The sequence below is a fragment of the Phaenicophaeus curvirostris genome, chromosome 6, assembly GCF_032191515.1.
Source record: "Phaenicophaeus curvirostris isolate KB17595 chromosome 6, BPBGC_Pcur_1.0, whole genome shotgun sequence".
Taxonomy (NCBI): domain Eukaryota; kingdom Metazoa; phylum Chordata; class Aves; order Cuculiformes; family Cuculidae; genus Phaenicophaeus; species Phaenicophaeus curvirostris.
Genome location: NC_091397.1, coordinates 45,364,161 through 45,381,816, shown reverse-complemented (window position 1 = coordinate 45,381,816; position 17,656 = coordinate 45,364,161). Strand labels below are relative to the sequence as shown.

General features: G+C 40.9%; 1 protein-coding gene across 1 annotated transcript in view; it reads left to right on the top strand.

The window, feature by feature from the left end:
- The first annotated feature begins 3,508 nt into the window (after positions 1-3,508).
- The window catches only part of LOC138722176 (serine/threonine-protein kinase Nek10-like), a 58,211-nt gene continuing 44,063 nt past the window's right edge, over positions 3,509-17,656 (top strand). Inside the window, exons 1-9 of the mRNA XM_069860066.1 lie at positions 3,509-3,636; positions 8,440-8,551; positions 8,876-8,936; positions 10,868-10,977; positions 11,476-11,574; positions 14,336-14,420; positions 15,166-15,207; positions 16,707-16,785; positions 17,118-17,185. Of these exons, the coding sequence (XP_069716167.1) occupies positions 8,478-8,551; positions 8,876-8,936; positions 10,868-10,977; positions 11,476-11,574; positions 14,336-14,420; positions 15,166-15,207; positions 16,707-16,785; positions 17,118-17,185 (618 nt within the window). The 5' untranslated portion in view covers positions 3,509-3,636; positions 8,440-8,477. The remainder of the gene's footprint in view (positions 3,637-8,439; positions 8,552-8,875; positions 8,937-10,867; positions 10,978-11,475; positions 11,575-14,335; positions 14,421-15,165; positions 15,208-16,706; positions 16,786-17,117; positions 17,186-17,656) is intronic.

Here is a 17,656-nt window from a genome sequence, read left to right as displayed (position 1 = left end):
TGCCTGGCCGAGAAAGACCTGGGGGTGTTGATTGATAGCGGCTGAACGTGAGCCAGCAGTGGCCCAGGTGGCCAAGAGGGCCAGAAGGTCACGGGCTTGTATCAGAAATGGCGTGACCAGCAGGTCCAGGGAGGTTATCCTCCCTCTGGACTCGGCACTGGTGAGACCGCTCCTCGAATCCTGTGTTCAGTTCTGGGCCCCTCACCACGAGAAGGATGTTGAGGCTCTGGAGTGAGTCCAGAGAAGAGCAACAAAGCTGGTGAGGGGGCTGGAGAGCAGGTCTTACAAGGAGCGGCTGAGAGAGCTGGGGTTGTTTAGCCTGGAAAAGAGGAGGCAGAGGGGAGACCTCATTGCTCTCTACAACTCCCTGAAAGGAGGTTGTGGAGAGGAGGGTGCTGGCCTCCCAAGTGACAGGGGGAGGGGAAATGGGGAATGGCCTCAAGCTCTGCCAGGGGAAGTGCAGAGTGGACATTAAAAAAAAAAATTTCATCAAAGGCTGCCCAGGGAGGTGGTTGAGTCACCATCCCTGGAGGTGTTTAAAAGATGGCTAGAGGAGGTACTTAAGGATATGTTTTAGTGGCAGAAAGGTATGGTTGGACTCGATGATCTCAGAGGTCTTTTCCAACCTGGTGATTCTGTGATTCACCACCCTCATTGTGAAGAAGTTTCTCCTTATGTCTAGTCTAAATCTGCCCCTCCCCAATTTATAGCCTTTCCCCTCAACCTATCACTGGTTTTGTAAAAAAAGCTCCAGAGTACACCTGTATCTCACCCAGCAAACCAGGAATAACTCCCCTAAACTAAGGTTATCCTGCAGCCATTCCTCCCCCATTCCTCTTACTGCCATCTTCCCCAGCCCTGCACCAGAGCCCTCAGCACACTTCAGACAGTCACTCGTGATCCCCAGAGGCTCTAAGTTGCAGCGAGGTCGTTGCCCAGAACCATCTGCCTGGCAGCGAGGGCAAGAGAGGCTGAATTTCACAGAGCTGCATATCATCCTTGCAGTGGTACAGAGCTGCTCACTAGACCTCAGAAATACTCTTTGTCTTCTGCCTCTCTGAACTGCAGATTAACAGAGTAGATTTAGGCAGAAACTACAAATAAAAGTTATGATCTGGACAATAGCCCCGAGACTTGCTTTGCATGGGTCCAGGAATCCAAGAACAGGCCTGGCCATTTATGGCTCCACTGGAACTGGCATGGTACAGAGGGAAAACAAACAAACAAAACCCTTCCAAAACCAGCCGTGGCTTGAGTATTCTGATTTTTTAGAAAACCAGGAACCCTGTATTGGTCCTATTTAATCTTCAGATAGCCTTCAAAGTTATTAAGCAAAATAAAACTTGAAGTAAACATACGCACAGGGGAGTTTTCATGGGTAGCAACCACACAGATTTCCATATTTTTCAGTCAATAAAATGTGCCAGAAATACTCTTCAAAAACAGTCTTTATGCGTTCATCAAGGCAGAATTTCCTGGACCGGGGCTGTCATGAGTAGTGACCCATCCTTCCTACAGGTGCGCTCTCTTAGAGCAGGAAGGGAAAAACAGTCCGGAGTTGCCTTTCCTTCCATCAGATTGGGAAAGGAGAAGCGCTTTTTGGGAACTTGTCTCTATCTTTTATGCTTCCTTTCCCATTTCTGTTTTGACAATAATGTATTGATTGTTGCTGTTTTAAAGAGTGAATTTTTATCTGACCTCACACCCAGCTTATGGTATGAGATACATTCCTATCTTAGCAACAGCGTCAAAAGTCTTATTAAAGCCAAGATATAACATATCTACTGCTTCTTTATCCAGCTTAAGCCAGTTAACCTTCTGTGTATAATTAAATAGCCACTGTGGTGATTAAGAAAGGAGTTCTAGGAGAGATCAAGCAACTAGTTGGCTTGCAACTATTCATATCCAGAAGTCATTGTTAATAAAGATTATAAAGAATGCAAGACATCTTTTTTTTTTCTTTTTTTTAAGAGACTTTCTAACCATTACAGTGTAGTTTGTGGCAGTAAATTTATCCCCCTATGTGTCTTTGTGGTTTTGTTTACTTTGGGGGTTTGTTTTCATCTTCTCTGGCTTTATGTGGTTGTGTCATCTGAGACAGATACTAGACTGGGCCACAGATCAACTCTGGGGTGGTAATTCCTTTGTCTCCTGTTGCTCATCATGTGAGTTCTTTCATTTCTGACAGGGTTCTTGGAGCATTTCTTGTTCTGTCCTGCGTGCCAGCACTATCAGAATGCGTCTCTCTTCCTGATTACATGTAATTATCCCTAGTTAAAATGAACTGGTTAACATTGCTCTCATTTCATTGTTTTAAGTGGAATTGAATAAGACTCTTACACTATAAAGACATCTTCCTTTTAATGTGTTTCTGTTCTTTTAGAAAGTTGTCTGATCTCATTGTTTTTCTGGCACAACCTAAGTGAAATGCGAGTGTTGTTTAGTTTGTTTCTTGTATGTTCCTCACAGGGCTGGCTTAATAGCTGGGGGATAGTTATGAGGATATTAATGGCCTGGCTCCATGGAAAGTTCTGCTGGCATGAGTAAAAAGAAACACAGAGGTGGGAAATTATTCAGTGATTTCAAGAAAGTCAAATATCTGTGAGAATAGGTAAGGAAATATTTAGTGTCTGTTTTATCTCAAGGAAACAGGGGGTTGTTTCCTTGTGTCTGCCCCTCATTCAGGGTGTGGTGCTGATACACCTCCCCGATTTAATCACTGGCTACTGATGAAAGGGTTTTCTTCTCCCTCTATTTACAGCTCTTCATTCCTACCCCTTGCCTTGTCAGCAGAGATACTCATCAGGCCGCTGCAACTGCATCAGGCCACTGTGAGCTAAATTGGTAAAAAAATATTGTTTTCTGCCTGTTTCGCTGTCTAAACTGGCCCAGGTTTGGTTCAGATGAGCTGAAGAAATGGGAGTGAGTGGTTGAAGTTGAGAAGGAAAGGGGAAAGGATCTGACATTTCTACGAGCAGCTGGCTGTTAATTGGTTTAGCTCTGTACTAAAGCTGAAGAACATAACATTTTAAGCTGCACGGGCAAATACTTCATTCTGCATATTGTACCTGTCCTTGTACAGCAGGAGTACCTGGAGATAAGCTATAAGGTAATCGGGTTTAAAGTAGGAGAGGTGATTCGTAACGTGAATCAGGTTTCCCAAACCAGTGAGCTGGGCACCTGTGGTGATGCTGTGCTGGAAGAACAAAGGGGTCATGAAGGGTCAGTTTGTGGCCAGGGCTGGCTTCTCTTTATTGAAGTGCTTCCTGACTCATGCTGGCTCAGTGGCCTCTAAGAAATAGTGATGTTACCTTAGGATGAGTCCTCAGAGCTGGGTGAGGGCTGCATCCTTGAGTGAGCTGCACCCCTTCGTTCTCAGGCAGCAGTGAAGGGACTTTTATTTGATGTTTGTCAGGTTCATTTTGTACAGGGTCATTTGGATCTGTAATGACAATGAACCTTTAAAATATTAGTGAGCTATTACTCTGTTTCATCTTTACTAAGGTACCGCAAACAGCAAAAACATTGTACTGGCAGCCCTAAAGCAAGGTTGATCTCCAGTTGTAAGATTTCATAAAGATTTTTCAGATGGGATGCTGAAATTTTTAAGATTTAACTGTATTTGCTCATGGGCAAGTTCGTTTTTGTGTGGTTGTATTTGGTGATTCTTTACTTGATTGGAATCTGTTCTTTGTACATGTGTACTCATGAGTAGGTTGACAATTTGCGAGTTTCACAGTATTTCTTAGTGTGCAAATGTGAGATTACTGCAATGTGTCATGCCTCAGTAATTCACCAAATGAACTGAGGCATTGAGGAATGGATGTAAAATACAAATACCACTAAAAGAATACATGGAAATTTTTACTCATGAGGAGTCTTAAACATGTTTAGCAATGTCCTTGGCTTCTCTTAACTTTTACTGCTTTTGAAACAAAGAAAATAAATTGATTAAACTAACTTCATTTGGTTTGATCTGAATTCAGGAATTTTATCTACTGACTGATAGAACAGATCCTGATTAAATTCATTCCCTGGTGATAACTGGAACAGCAGAAGTGTTTTGAGGTGTTTTTTAATAACCCTGTTGACTAGGAGCATAGAGGAGAGAGTTTCTCGGGGGTCCAGATTGATCATTCCTTGCGCGGGGACTGGTGATAGAATAAAGGCTTGATCAAAAGAATAGAAATGGATTAGCTGGGCTTACAGGCCTCTTGCTAGGGTAGGTTAATACAGTGCGCAAGTACATACTGTCAGCAGTTGCCTTTTGATTAGTTCTGTGTCTAATGCGACAAATAATTGGGACAATAACTCTGATTTTCAGTTGGGAAGCAACAGTGTCTGGTAATTTATGCTGCTTTTATTTTGTGCCAGATTTTCTTCTTTGCGTTTAGAGGAAGAGTAATAAAAGTCAATAGCAGAGGAATTCTACTCTGCACAAAGAGAAAAAGAGGCTATGGAAAATCCTATTAAAGAGACAACAAAGGGAACATCTAAATAGTCCATGTTTAACGAATAGTAAAATGGGTAGAAAGGTTCAGATGTTGTTATTATATCCTCATATTTTTAAGTTGGAGGTGCTCCAGTAATATACTGCAGCTGTGTGCCGCTCTCTGGGATAAACCTTCAGCCTCAGCCTGCTCCTGACCATCCTTTTCCCATTTCATAGAATCATAGAATCATAGAATAACCAGGTTGGAAGAGACCCACCAGATCATCAAGTCCAACCATTCCTATCAAACACTAAACCCTGTCCCTTAGCACCCGTGCCTTAAACACCTCCACGGAAGGTGACTCAACTACCTCCCTGGGCAGCCTGTTCCAGTGCCCAATGACCCTTTCTGTGAAAAATTTTTTCCTAATGTCCAGCCTAAACCTCCCCTGGTGGAGCTTGAGGCCATTCCCTCTTGTCCTGTCCCCTGTCACTTGGGAGAAGAGGCCAGCACCCTCCTCTCTACAACCTCCTTTCAGGTAGTTGTAGAGAGCAATGAGGTCTCCCCTCTGCCTCCTCTTTTCCAGGCTAAACAACCCCAGCTCTCTCAGCCGCTCCTTGTAAGACCTGCTCTCCAGCCCCCTCACCAGCTTTGTTGCTCTTCTCTGGACTCGCTCCAGAGCCTCAACATCCTTCTTGTGGTGAGGGGCCCAGAACTGAACACAGGATTCGAGGAGCGGTCTCACCAGTGCCGAGTACAGAGGGAGGATAACCTCCCTGGACCTGCTGGTCACGCCGTTTCTGATCCAAGCCAAGATGCCATTGGCCTTCTTGGCCACCTGGGCACACTGCTGGCTCATATTCAGTCAGCTGTCAACCAACATCCCCAGGTCCCTCTCCTCCAGGCAGCTTTCTAGACAGACTTCTCCTAGTCTGTAGCACTGCACAGGGTTGTTGTGCCCCAAGTGCAGGACCCGGCATTTGGCCTTGTTAAACCTCATGCCATTGGACTCTGCCCAGTGGTCCAGCCTGTTCAGATCCCTTTGCAGAGCCTCCCTACCCTCCAGCAGATCGACACTTCCACCCAGCTTAGTGTCGTCCGCAAACTTGCTAAGGGTGCACTCGATGCCTTCATCCAGGTCATTGATAAAGACATTGAATAGGACTGGACCCAGCACTGAGCCCTGGGGAACCCCACTTGTCACTGGCCTCCAGCTGGATTTCACACCATTTCCCACCACTTTCTGGGCCCGGCCATCCAACCAGTTTTCCACCCAGGAGAGTGTGCGCCTGTCCAGGCCAGAGGCTGACAGTTTCTCAAGCAGAATGCTGTGAGAAACTGTGTCAAAGGCTTTACTGAAGTCCAGGAAGACCACATCCACAGCCTTTCGCTCGTCCAGCAGCCGAGTCGCTTTATCATAGAAGGCGATCGGGTTAGTCTGGCAAGACCTGCCTTTTGTGAACCCATGTTGACTGGGCCTGATCACCCGGTTCTCTTGCATGTGCTTCATGATAGCACTCAAGATCACCTGCTCCATGACTTTCCCTGGCACTGAGGTCAGACTGACAGGCCTGTAGTTCCCTGGGTCCTCCCTGCGACCCTTTTTGTAGATGGGCACAACATCAGCCAGCCTCCAGTCCAATGGGACTTCCCCAGTCTTCCAGGGGTGTTGGAAGATGATGGAAAGGGGTTTGGCCAGCACATCCGCCAGCTCCTTCAATACCCTTGGATGAATCCCATCCGGCCCCATAGACTTGTGGGTGTCTAGTTGGGCTAGCAAGGCTCTGACCACCTCCTCTTGAATCATGGGAGCCTCATTTTGCTCCTCTAGCTCCTGGGTTAGTACACAGACGGAACGACCCTCCTTACGACTAAAGACTGAGGCAAAGAAGGCGTTAAGTACCTCAGCCTTTTCCTCATCCCCTGTCACTGTTGTTCCTTCTGCGTCCAATAGGGACTGTATGGTCTCCCTAGTCCTCCTTTTATTATTTATATATTTATAGAAGGATTTTTTGTTATCTTTCACAGACTTTGCCAATCTGATTTCTAGCTGAGCCTTAGCCCTTCTGATTTTTTCTCTACACAGTCTCACTTTCCTCCTGTAGTCCACCCAAGAGGCCTGTCCCCTCTTCCAGAGCCCATAAACATTTCTCTTCTTCTTGGTATCACTCAAGATCTCACTGTTCAACCAAGCTGGCTTTCTCCCCTGCCGGCTTTTTTTCTGGAACATGGGGATGGCTTTCTCCTGAGCTGATAGGATTTCCTTTTTGAAGAGCTCCCAGCCCTCATGGGCTCCCTTGTCCTTCAGTACTGTCTCCCATGAGACTTTGCCAACCAGCCTTCTGAAGAGTTTGAAGCAGGATCTGCATCAGTATAATTGCTTTCATGGCAGCAAACAATTCCTCTTGTCTTTCTGTTTCTTTCTGGGACTTTATAGGATTTTTAGTGCACAAATTTTTCATACTCTGCAAGCAACAGGCTGTGGGTTTTTGTGGGAAGTCAGAGCTACAGACTGAATATCTGTCTGCAGTCAATCTATGAAAATATGTGGTACTGGCCCTGATGAGGCCAGACCATGCAGCTCTGCTCATCTGTGGGAATAAGCTGTGTGTCCCACTGTGAGAAAAGCTGGGCTCTACTGGTATAAGGCATTCATCTGCAATTTAGAATTTGCAGTTTAGATTCCAAACTACTGAAAAGGTTTAAGAAGGTGATATTTAACAAGGTGAGGTTTAACAAGGCCAAGTGCCGGGTCCTGCACTTGGGGCACAACAACCCTATGCAGTGCTACAGACTAGGAGAAGTCTGTCTAGAAAGCTGCCTGGAGGAGAGGGACCTGGGGGTGTTGGTTGACAGCCACTGAACATGAGCCAGCAGTGTGCCCAGGTGGCCAAGAAGGCCAATGGCATCTTGGCTTGGATCAGAAACGGCGTGACCAGCAGGTCCAGGGAGGTTATTCTCTCTCTGGACTCGGCACTGGTGAGACCGCTCCTTGAATCCTGTGTTCAGTTCTGGGCCCCTCACCACAAGAAGGATGTTGAGGCTCTGGAGCGAGTCCAGAGAAGAGCAATGAAGCTGGTGAAGGGGCTGGAGAACAGGCCTTGTGAGGAACAGCTGAGAGAATTGGAGTTGTTTAGCCTGGAGAAGAGGAAGGCTGAGGGGAGACCTCATTGCTCTCTACAACTCCCTGAAAGGAGGTTGTGGAGAGGAGGGTGATGACCTCTTCTCCCAAGTGACAGGGGACAGGACAAGAGGGAATGGCCTCAAGCCCCACCAGGGGAGGTTTAGGCTGGACATTAGGAAAAAATTTTTCACAGAAAGGGTCATTGGGCACTGGAACAGGCTGCCCAGGGAGGTGGCTGAGTCACCATCCCTGGAGGTGTTTAAGGCAGGACGGGTGGACGAGGTGCTAAGGGACAGGGTTTAGTGTTTGATAGGAATGGTTGGACTTGATGATCTGGTGGGTCTCTTCCAACCTGGTTATTCTATGATTCTATGAAAATTTCTGGTTCTTTTGTACCCTGCACAATTTGTCAGACATTTTATCATTTATTTGTCAGATTCCTCCTTTTTTAATACCCATCGTCTGTTTGGTTTATATAGATGATAAAACCATTACATTCTCTATTGTTTGGATAGCAGCTTGTATGCTACAACCTTGATGTCAGCCTGGAAGCACTGCTGTAAAATTAATAGATAATCCATGGTGAGAAATAATGGTAATAATATGCAAGAAGAAGAAAAATCCCAATACAAATGAAAGATATCAGCAAGACAGCCAATATTATCTGCCTATGTGTTGGAAAATAAGGCTTCTGTATGTTAGCTTAATAATTTTCTTGTTAATATCCAGAATTCTAAAGGATATGCTCACATATTGTCTAAAGGTTCATGTTGAAAAAATGTTAGAAATGTTTTTTTCCTTGTAGTTGTATCAACTGATTCTGTAAGTAAATACTTGTTGCTTTTGCTGCTGTGATATAATTCTGTCTACTTTATTTTTAAGGAAATGAGTTTTTAGCCATCTGATAACAGCAATACACAATGCCTGATCAGGACAAAAAGTTGAAGAGCACAGAAAAAGCAACAGACAAAAATTCTCATGGAATCTCTGAGAGGTATAGTATCTGATGTCTTTCTTTGAACTTCAACAGAACCCGTGTGGAATTTGCAGTAGCTGCCAAAGCAGAATGCTTTAATTTGAAATGCAGTATAAACATGACAACGGTTACTCTGGTCACAAAGTTTATTTACACCTTTGTTGATTTAAGGCATTCTGGAAAAGATATAAATTCTTCCCTATGCAAAATGGAGACACTAGGCAACACCAGAAAACTTTACTTTCTGTCAGCAGCATTGTTGCTTGTTGACCTTGTTTAGTCTTACAAAAGTACTTTTATGTAACTATTAAAACATATTTATGATGTTGTGTTTTGTCCTAGGGATTATTCTGATCTTAAAAGACTTCAGTCTCTCTTAAAAGTTCAGTCAAGCAAACAAAAGGTATTTTTCAATAACCAATGTTTTCCAATAACTACTAAACATGCTGTAGAATCGTATAATTATAAGTAATGAAGTGATTATGTTTTGTAGCAGATACTTAGGATTTTGTGTTCCCCTTTGGTTAAACGTGTTAGCAAAATCTTGTGTAGAGGATATGGCATCACTTCTAAACATTTATTTATTTATTTTGATTGTTGCATATAGTCAAGTAGCCTAACAGATTTGTTCTTTTCCATGCCGTTACAAAATGTCATGAGAAGGCAAGCTTAGAACGGTATTACTTACCACATGATGAAGAGTGATATAAAATATAAATTACAAAAAACCCAGCATCTTAACCATAAACAATTTGTCTTTTGAGAATAACACTTCAGTTAAAATTCTTCAAGGCAAAAGTATCAGTGCTTGATTAAAATGTTAAAATCTCCTTCACCTGAAGACGCTTTGTGAACCTTGTGATTGCCATTTGAAGCAAAGGAAACCGACACATGATGATAGGTGTGAGTCCTTGGAATTCCCAAACAATGTCTCCATTTCTATTCCCTAACAAATATGACAAAATCACAGAATGACCTGAGATGGAGGGACCCACAAGGATCATTGAGTCCAACTCCTATCCCTGTGTAGGACAATCCCAAAATTTACACCATGTGTCTGAGGGCTTTGTCCAAATGCTTCTTGAATATTGTCAGGTTTGGTGCCACGTCTGCTTCCCTGGGGAGCCTGTTCCAGTGCTCCACTGCCCTCTGTGTGAAGAACCTTTTCCTAATATGCAAACTAAACCTCCCCTGCTGCTTCTCCTGCCATTCCCTTAGATCCTACTATTGGTCACCAGAGAGAAGAGATCAGCGCCTTCTCCTTCACTTGTGAGGAAGCTGTAGGTTGCATTGTCTTCTCTTCTCCAAGCTGAACAGACCAAGTGACTTCAGCCACTCCTTGTATGACTTCCCCTCTAGACCTTTCACCAACTTCGTGCCCCTGCTCTGGACACTCTCCTGTAGCTTGATATCCTTTTTATACTGCGGCACCCAGAACTGCACACAAAACTCATAGTGGGACTGCACCAGTGGAGAGCAGAGTGGGACAATCTCCTCCCTTGATCAGCTAGCAATGCTGTGCTTGATACACCCCAGGACATGGTTGGTCCTTTCGGCTGCCAGGGCACGCTGTTGGCTCATGTTCAGCTTGCCCTTGACCAGAACCCCAGATCCCTTTCCATAAGGCTGCTCTCCAGCCTTTCACTCCCCAGTCTGTATGTATATCCAGAGTTGCCATGTCCCAGCTGTAAAACCCAGCACTTGCCCTTGTTAAACTTTATGTAGTTGGCTATTGCCCAGCTCTCCAATTTGTCAAAATCCCTCTGCAGGGTGTCTTTGCCCTCAAGAGCGTCAACAGCTCCCCCCAGTTTTATGTCATCAGTGAACTTGGTTAGTAAACCTTTGAGCCCTGCATCCAGGTTATTTATGAAGGTATTAAAGAGTACTTAGGGAATCATCCATGTGAGACAGGAGTTATGCACTCACTTCCTGGAAAGAGGCATAGAACTGTTTCTGAGCAGAAACATGAAACATCTGAGTTCTACAGTCTGGAAAGACTATGAAAGCTGTGTATCTGCAGAAGTGGGACAGGCAACGGACATAGACAATGAGCGTGATTGCAGATTCTACTTAGCTTTACTAGCATAAATTTTAAAAGACACTCTTCTTCACATTTTCTGTACCTCCATGTATGTGTTTTACAGCCCTACTTCACATCAGATTCTACCTAGGTCACTTTTGGCTTAAGTGAGGTGTTTGTATCCTTTATAATGATGTATGATATGTCCAAAGTTCAAGTCAAAACTTGAGAAAAGGTACTTTTACTTGATAACATTACTATAAAACTAAAAAATGCAGCATTTGACTCATTAGTGCTATTCCTTTACTCCTTAGTTTCCAGCTATACATTTTGAAAGTGGTCAAACCAGGGTGACAAGCAATGAACAAAACTCCCACAGTCAACGGCAAGAACTAACAGAAGCCATTGAGCTTGAAAACTTCAGGTAAAAAAAAAAGGATGATATGATTACACTGTGTTGTGTCTCTGAATGTCTTTATTTTTAGTCTTCTTGAGGTGTTAAAGACATTTATATTTGTACTTATGTCTGTTACTTGTACTTTTATGCTAACCCACTCTCTGAGATAGGTTTAGAAAGTTAAAAATATATAATTCTTAACTGTGAATGTTCCAGCTTTTGTAAGTTTCGGACACATTCCCACTCAGCAGAGTGTGCTGTGGAGAATGAATATAGTTCATTTAAATAAAGTAATGGTTTCTTTGTTTGGAAAGCTCATATTATACCATTGTAATAGTCCCAAGTTATACATAAAACAGACTGTTCTTCCATGCTGTTAATGTCTGGGAGTCTGAAGTTGTGTTACTCCGTTATAACTGCTGATATGACATATCCTAATTTTTCTTGCTACTGTTAATTTTTGGCAATCTAAAATTATCTTGTGGTGAGATAATCAGCAGTTCAACATTTTTTTTTCCTTATTAGCATGACCTACAAGAATGAGAGAAATTTTAGCAAACATCCCAAACATGAGCTGTTTCAAGAGATCTTTACAGCTTTAGTCAAGAACAGACTTGCCTGCAGGTCAGTGTATTGAACACATCCATACTCAAGGAGGCTCATAATTTCTTGTCTCAGGCAAAGAACCATGATTCATGCATAATGTTCCTTAGTGTTTCAGCAACATGTATGACATATATGTTTCAACAGTAGACCTCTGTTTGGAAATTGCCAGCTTCACATCTGTGCATGATCCCAGGTTTAAGCAATCACTTCTGTATTGGCTTTGAAGACCAAATGATTGCATTTGTGGAACGGAAAAAGGAAGGCCTGGGTACATGACAAAATTTGCTATGTTTCCTTGATCATTTGTCCACATCTTGTATTTGTAATCTATAGTTTGCTTTTCTAATTTCATTTTTATTTTACTGATTTTACTTAGTATTCTATGGACTGCTCCCTATATCTGTAAAGATCAATGGCTTTCATAAAATTCAAATTAGTTTATGCTGCTGTTCCTGTATATTTGTATTCATGTGTATAACAGGATTTGAAAGGGAAAACTCTTATGCCGCTATCATTTGAGTGAGGAAGAAATGCAAAAAAAGGGAGGTATAGAAAAAGATATTTTCTGAAAAAAAAAGAATGTATGTTTCAGAATTTCTGTTGCTACACACCATTGCAGTGTGTAGTATTTTTCCTTTTTAAAGCCCAAGTGCATTTTATGAAAAATCTTAAGGGGTACACAAGCTTAAACAAAGAGCATTTAAAAGTATTCACATGTAACTGCTAGGATTTACAGAAGTACCTTAAACCACCAAAACCCACATAGTTTGCTTAGACCCTTTTTCAGAACTAATAAGGGAACTAGGGATCCCATCTTTGATTATCTCAATAACAGTGAGTTTAAGACATCATTTAAGTGATTCGTAAATCTGGCACCTCTTTTGTTGCAAGCGAGCTTTATCTTCTCTGTACCCACCAGTGGGATGTAAGTGGCTCAGCTTCATTTGTGACAAATCTAAGAATAACTGATGTGTCTTCCCAAGTTCTATTTATAAGTTGTGCCATACAGAGCTCATATTTTGGGTTTTGTTTCCTTTAGTACTTCTTGTTGATGATATAACAAAACCAGCCTTGGGTTGTAAATGAAAGCACCCAGGTGAGGTTAATGAAACAACCATATAGTAGTAGGTATGTAAAACCCATAAGGTAAATGCAGTTACAAAGATGGTTTAGTTGCCCTTTATAAATATTTCACTATGGCCATGATAGTGTCCTCTCTTTGGAACTCCTGTCATTGTATTGTGTCGGAGCCTTAGAAACTGTCACACTGATCTGCATTGTGTAATTCTGCTGGCATAAATATGTTGGTTGGAGTGCAAGCAAAAAAATCACCCCCGCTTACTGGCATCGGCGTGTCAGCAGAAGATCTGATTGGAGGTAGTTCTGTTGACAAGAAAGCTGTGATCAGCTTGGCTTAAGTAGTTTGGATAAAGAGCATAACTAAGCAGGCAGAAAAAAATCCTGCTGGCATATGCTGGGTATGTACTAGTGTATCCAGCAGCATGTATTGTAATTGTGACAATAATAGAAGAGGCTCTCAAGTGGTAAATGGGCATCAAGAATTACTGTCCCTGCTTGGAAATGTGACAGAAGTGTTACTCCATTAAAGAAACTAACTTCTGTCGAAAGTCAAAGCTTTTTGACAGAATAAATTTGTAGAACTATTGTGGTAATGATTTTCAGGTCACTTTAAAATCTGATGTACAAATTTTGCCTACTGGTATATGGTTGCTGTTTTTCTTCATCAAAGTTTTGTGTAGTTCTGAAGTGGCCAATAATGGAATCATAATGAAAAACAGTATTACCTCAGGCAGAATACTGGCATGGAAGGGCTGAGATTTTGTTAGTATCTATTTGTAAAACATCTATTTTTATCAAAATATTTTTAGTCTTTGGCATCATTCCCAACTGCAAATGATGAAAAGAGAACTGTCACATCCCATAGACTTCTTCTGTCCTTTGGAAACTTGCCCAGATACTACAGCTTTTGTCCACTCAGTTAAAACAACAACAAAAAAGCACCATGAAGATGTCCAGTTTTAGATTTATTTCAAATAGGAGAATGGGGATATTTTCCTTCAACAGGCAATGGAAATAGTGATTCCACTACTGTTATTTTATGCAGGATTGCTGCCCCTGGATGCTTTGTGCAAACTGGAGTTGTGGTTTCTGCCAAGTCTTGAGCTGGGGAATTGTATGGAGAAATATAAAATAGGAAGTTCTATTTGGAAGTATAATCCTATATCAAGAACTTTTAAACTAAATAATTTAAATTTTTAAACTAAATTTTTAAACTAAATAATAAATCCAAGGATTAATTGTATTAGAGTTTTTAAACCCCAGAATAGATTATAATAATTCAAAAAATTAATTCAAATCTAGCTATTTTTACTTCTGTAGAACCCATATATTCACATAACTGTATTTTGTGCACAGCAGTTTGACATGTGGCTTTTTGGGCCTTGATCCAAACACTCAAAGTAAGCTTGTATCAAAGCACGATGGGTTTGTTTTTAGAGATAAGCATGTACTTTCCTGCATCAGCTCAGTGGTAGTAAGTGGTGGCTGGCAATGTTCATATAATGAAATAAATTTATTTATAGCTCTTACTATGTTTGAATATGAATAGTATTGAAAGTTCTTTAGTGTAGTATGTTGTACAGCTGTTGCAGGTCACTAATCTTATAGCAAATAAATTCCTGAATCAAAGCATTTTATTTAAGTGTTTTAACACTTTTTTTGTTGTATTTGTTTTACGTTTCGAATCCTTCCTTGACAGGGAGTGGGTTAATCAAGCTCCATCCATCCATTTTCTTCGAGTCTTAATCTGCCTGAGATTATTAGTAAGGGATCCATGCTATCAGGTCAGTATGTGAAAATACTGTTTCTTGCTTGGATGGGAGAATGCACATAAGTATCATGCATATGAGTTGTGTTGATGCATGTGTATAACAACGTGCATTCTTATGGATGCATACTTAGCATATGTATGTAGCTATATTTCTGTATCTGACAATGTGATTTGCAAATAAACGAATTCCAAGAGTGAATTTGCACTGTTACTGCATAACTTGCTCAATATTTCTTATGTAGCATCTGTTAATGCTAACCCTAATGGAGAACCTGTAAGTCTCCATGGCAGATCACTTGGTCAGTGCTCTGAGCCTTAGACTGTGTACTTGACTTTAACACAGAGATATAAATGAAGAAACTGAAAGCTGTCTATTCCTCCTAGCAGCCCAGTGCTCTGAACTATAAACAAGTAGCTTTTAGTTTTATTCCAGCTATCATAGTTGTTATTCATAGGACTAAGCCTCAGACATCTGGTAAGATATGTTTTCATGTATTTCTTTTCTGTGTTCTAAAGCTTATACTGTTTATCTGGTTTTAGAACCTTTAAAACTGTATGTCTGTGTTTTTATTTATCTACTTATTATAAGTAGTTCTGAACTGTGAAGGTACTAAGCATCTCCAGCCTCCATTGACTTCGATCACTGGAGTTGATTTCTCCACATTCATAACAAGCATGGCATTTATATTGTAGTGTTCTCTCATTCATGTATTTTTGCATTTTGAGTCATTTTTTAAAACATCTTTCTTTTCCTCTAGGAAATGTTCCACAGCTTGTGTGGGATCGAACATTTAGCTCAGGTACAATTCCTCATAGTACATTTGTTCATTATGTTGCATGTCAGTTTATTATTATTAGGATTAAATGTGGTGTAAAAAGCAGTGTTCATATATCCTTGCTTTATGGAAAGAAGCATGTCTAATCCTCTGTTTGCACATAAGCAGTTCATGGTTTTTTTTTCCCTGGTGCACAAAGCAGCTCCCCTTATAATCTAGCAGCATTTAACCCAGGACTTTTAGTTAGGAGGCTTAACAAATGCCTCCTGAAATGAGAGAGGAATTAGAAAACTCAGCACCCTTGGCTCGGTCAAAAGAAGCTGTAGACTTCTGAAGGAGGATAAGTAAAGTCACCTTGAACTGTAGCAAATTACTTCAAAGGTAAGAGCATAGGGGTAAAATGTTGAACAGGTTTAAATTTGGGGACTACAGTGCTTTTCTGTTACAGAACATTATTGATAACTGACTAGTGTATTGTTATTGCTCTAGTTAATACTGCTTTACTCCTTTTTTTAAAATATTTGTTCATCATAGCCAATTTAGCAGTGAGATATGATGTATCTTGAATATCTTTGAAGTTGTTGAGAATTTTCTTTCTAGAAAAAAAATCATAATTCTAGTAACAAATGTATTTCTAGAATGCACTTATCATTCATTTATATTTATAGAGCCACCTGTATTTCAAAGAACCTAGAGTGTGCTGTGAGCCCTTTGGTCAGACAGTCACCTGTTTTAAATGTTGCAGGAGTTAAAGAACATTAGTTTCTAATGGATATAGTTCCTACAGGAAAAGCTTGGCATTTTGCAATGTCACATATCACTAAAGCTTAGCCCTACTTTTTGAGAAGCTTGCACAGTACGAAATGTCTGCCGAGACACTGGCAACATCTGGCAGGAATCAAATCATATAATTGGTAATCATTTTTATTATGCATGTGTAGCTAGCACAGAGCATTTAGAAACTCATGAGATGCAATTTTTTTTGGTTTCTGAACTTCTGGAGAAGTTCATCTTTCATGTCCTTTGAAGTGAGATAAAATTAAGTGTCAAATGGCACAACCACCCCACGGCTGTATAGGTGTTGTAAAGTCTGAGCCTGTCAGCTGTGTGGACTGAAGATCCATCTGTCTGTTCCAAACAGGGGCCATTAGTAGAAGTTAAGGGAAAATGCCAAGAGCAGAAAGACAAAGTGATAATTCACCAGAAAACTCATATGAACCTCTAGCAGCTTGCAAAGGGAATTTTGGCAGTAGAATTGGGGTCGTTGTATTTGATAGTCTTCAGTGGATTTTCCTCTTGTGGATTTTTACACTTGCTTTTTGAATTCTTGTAATTCCAAGCTCTCTTTGGTTCCCTGACAAGTTTTACAACACAAGTGCTTGGGGATGTTGCAGTCTTATCTTTACATGAAACAGATGCACCACCTACAGGCTATTTCTGTGCATAACACACTAGGTTTATGAATTCCTAAAATTTGGTTTTTAATGGTGTCCTTTATTTCCCCCTCTGTTCCCACCTTGTAGCATATGCAAACAGCAGCAAATGGCTATCTTGATTACGGAGAGGAGCAACACAATGTAGACAAGTTGGTCAACATGACATGTAAGTGTTATAGCTGGTATAAATTTTAAGGGCACTTACAACTTTTTGTATGAGACTTAAAATGATTCAAATACTTGAGGTGGTCATTAAAAAAGATATTACTAGATTCGTCCTGGGCATCATCACACAATGAAAAATTGCTGTGGAAAAGTACAGCCTGTACACAATCAATGTTTCTTTAAGTAATACCTCTTTATGCACTGAAGTAATAGTAAAACGAGCCAGTCATGGTTCAAAGAACTCATCCAATGTTTTGCTTTATTAGCTCATTAGTGAAGTGAAAAATATTAGGAGGCAAATCTTCAATTTATATATCTTCCTTTATTCCATAGACATTTTCCAGAAGCTTGCAGCGATTAAAGATCAAAGAGAATGGATTATAGCAAGTGGTGCACATAAAGTAAGTGCTTTATAAAATTGCTAATTATAACCAATTAGCTACTTAACTGAATGACTTATGCTTTCCAGATTTGATCGGTTGAGAGGAAATTCTTTACCTTGTCGAGCTTGTGAAGTAAGATAATCACAGTTTTGTGTTTTACATATGTACTAGTAGTATTCTAAAAATTCTTTCTTGTATGCAACATAATGGGCCTGATGCATGGTTACTGGTTGTTTGAAGTAAACGGGTCTTAAATGTTTGAGCTAAACTCGTTCATATATAAATTAGTACTCATACTTACACTGTCTTGATCAATGTGTTACTATGATATAAATTGTTTATATAATTTTAATATAAATATAAATGCATTCCATATACATTTTTGCTGTAATTTTTCACTTATAAAATATCCTGAGCCTAAATGGAACAGCGTCAACCAAGGCAGTGACATCCTAGACATCCCTTGCTATACATTACTGCCAGTCTGAG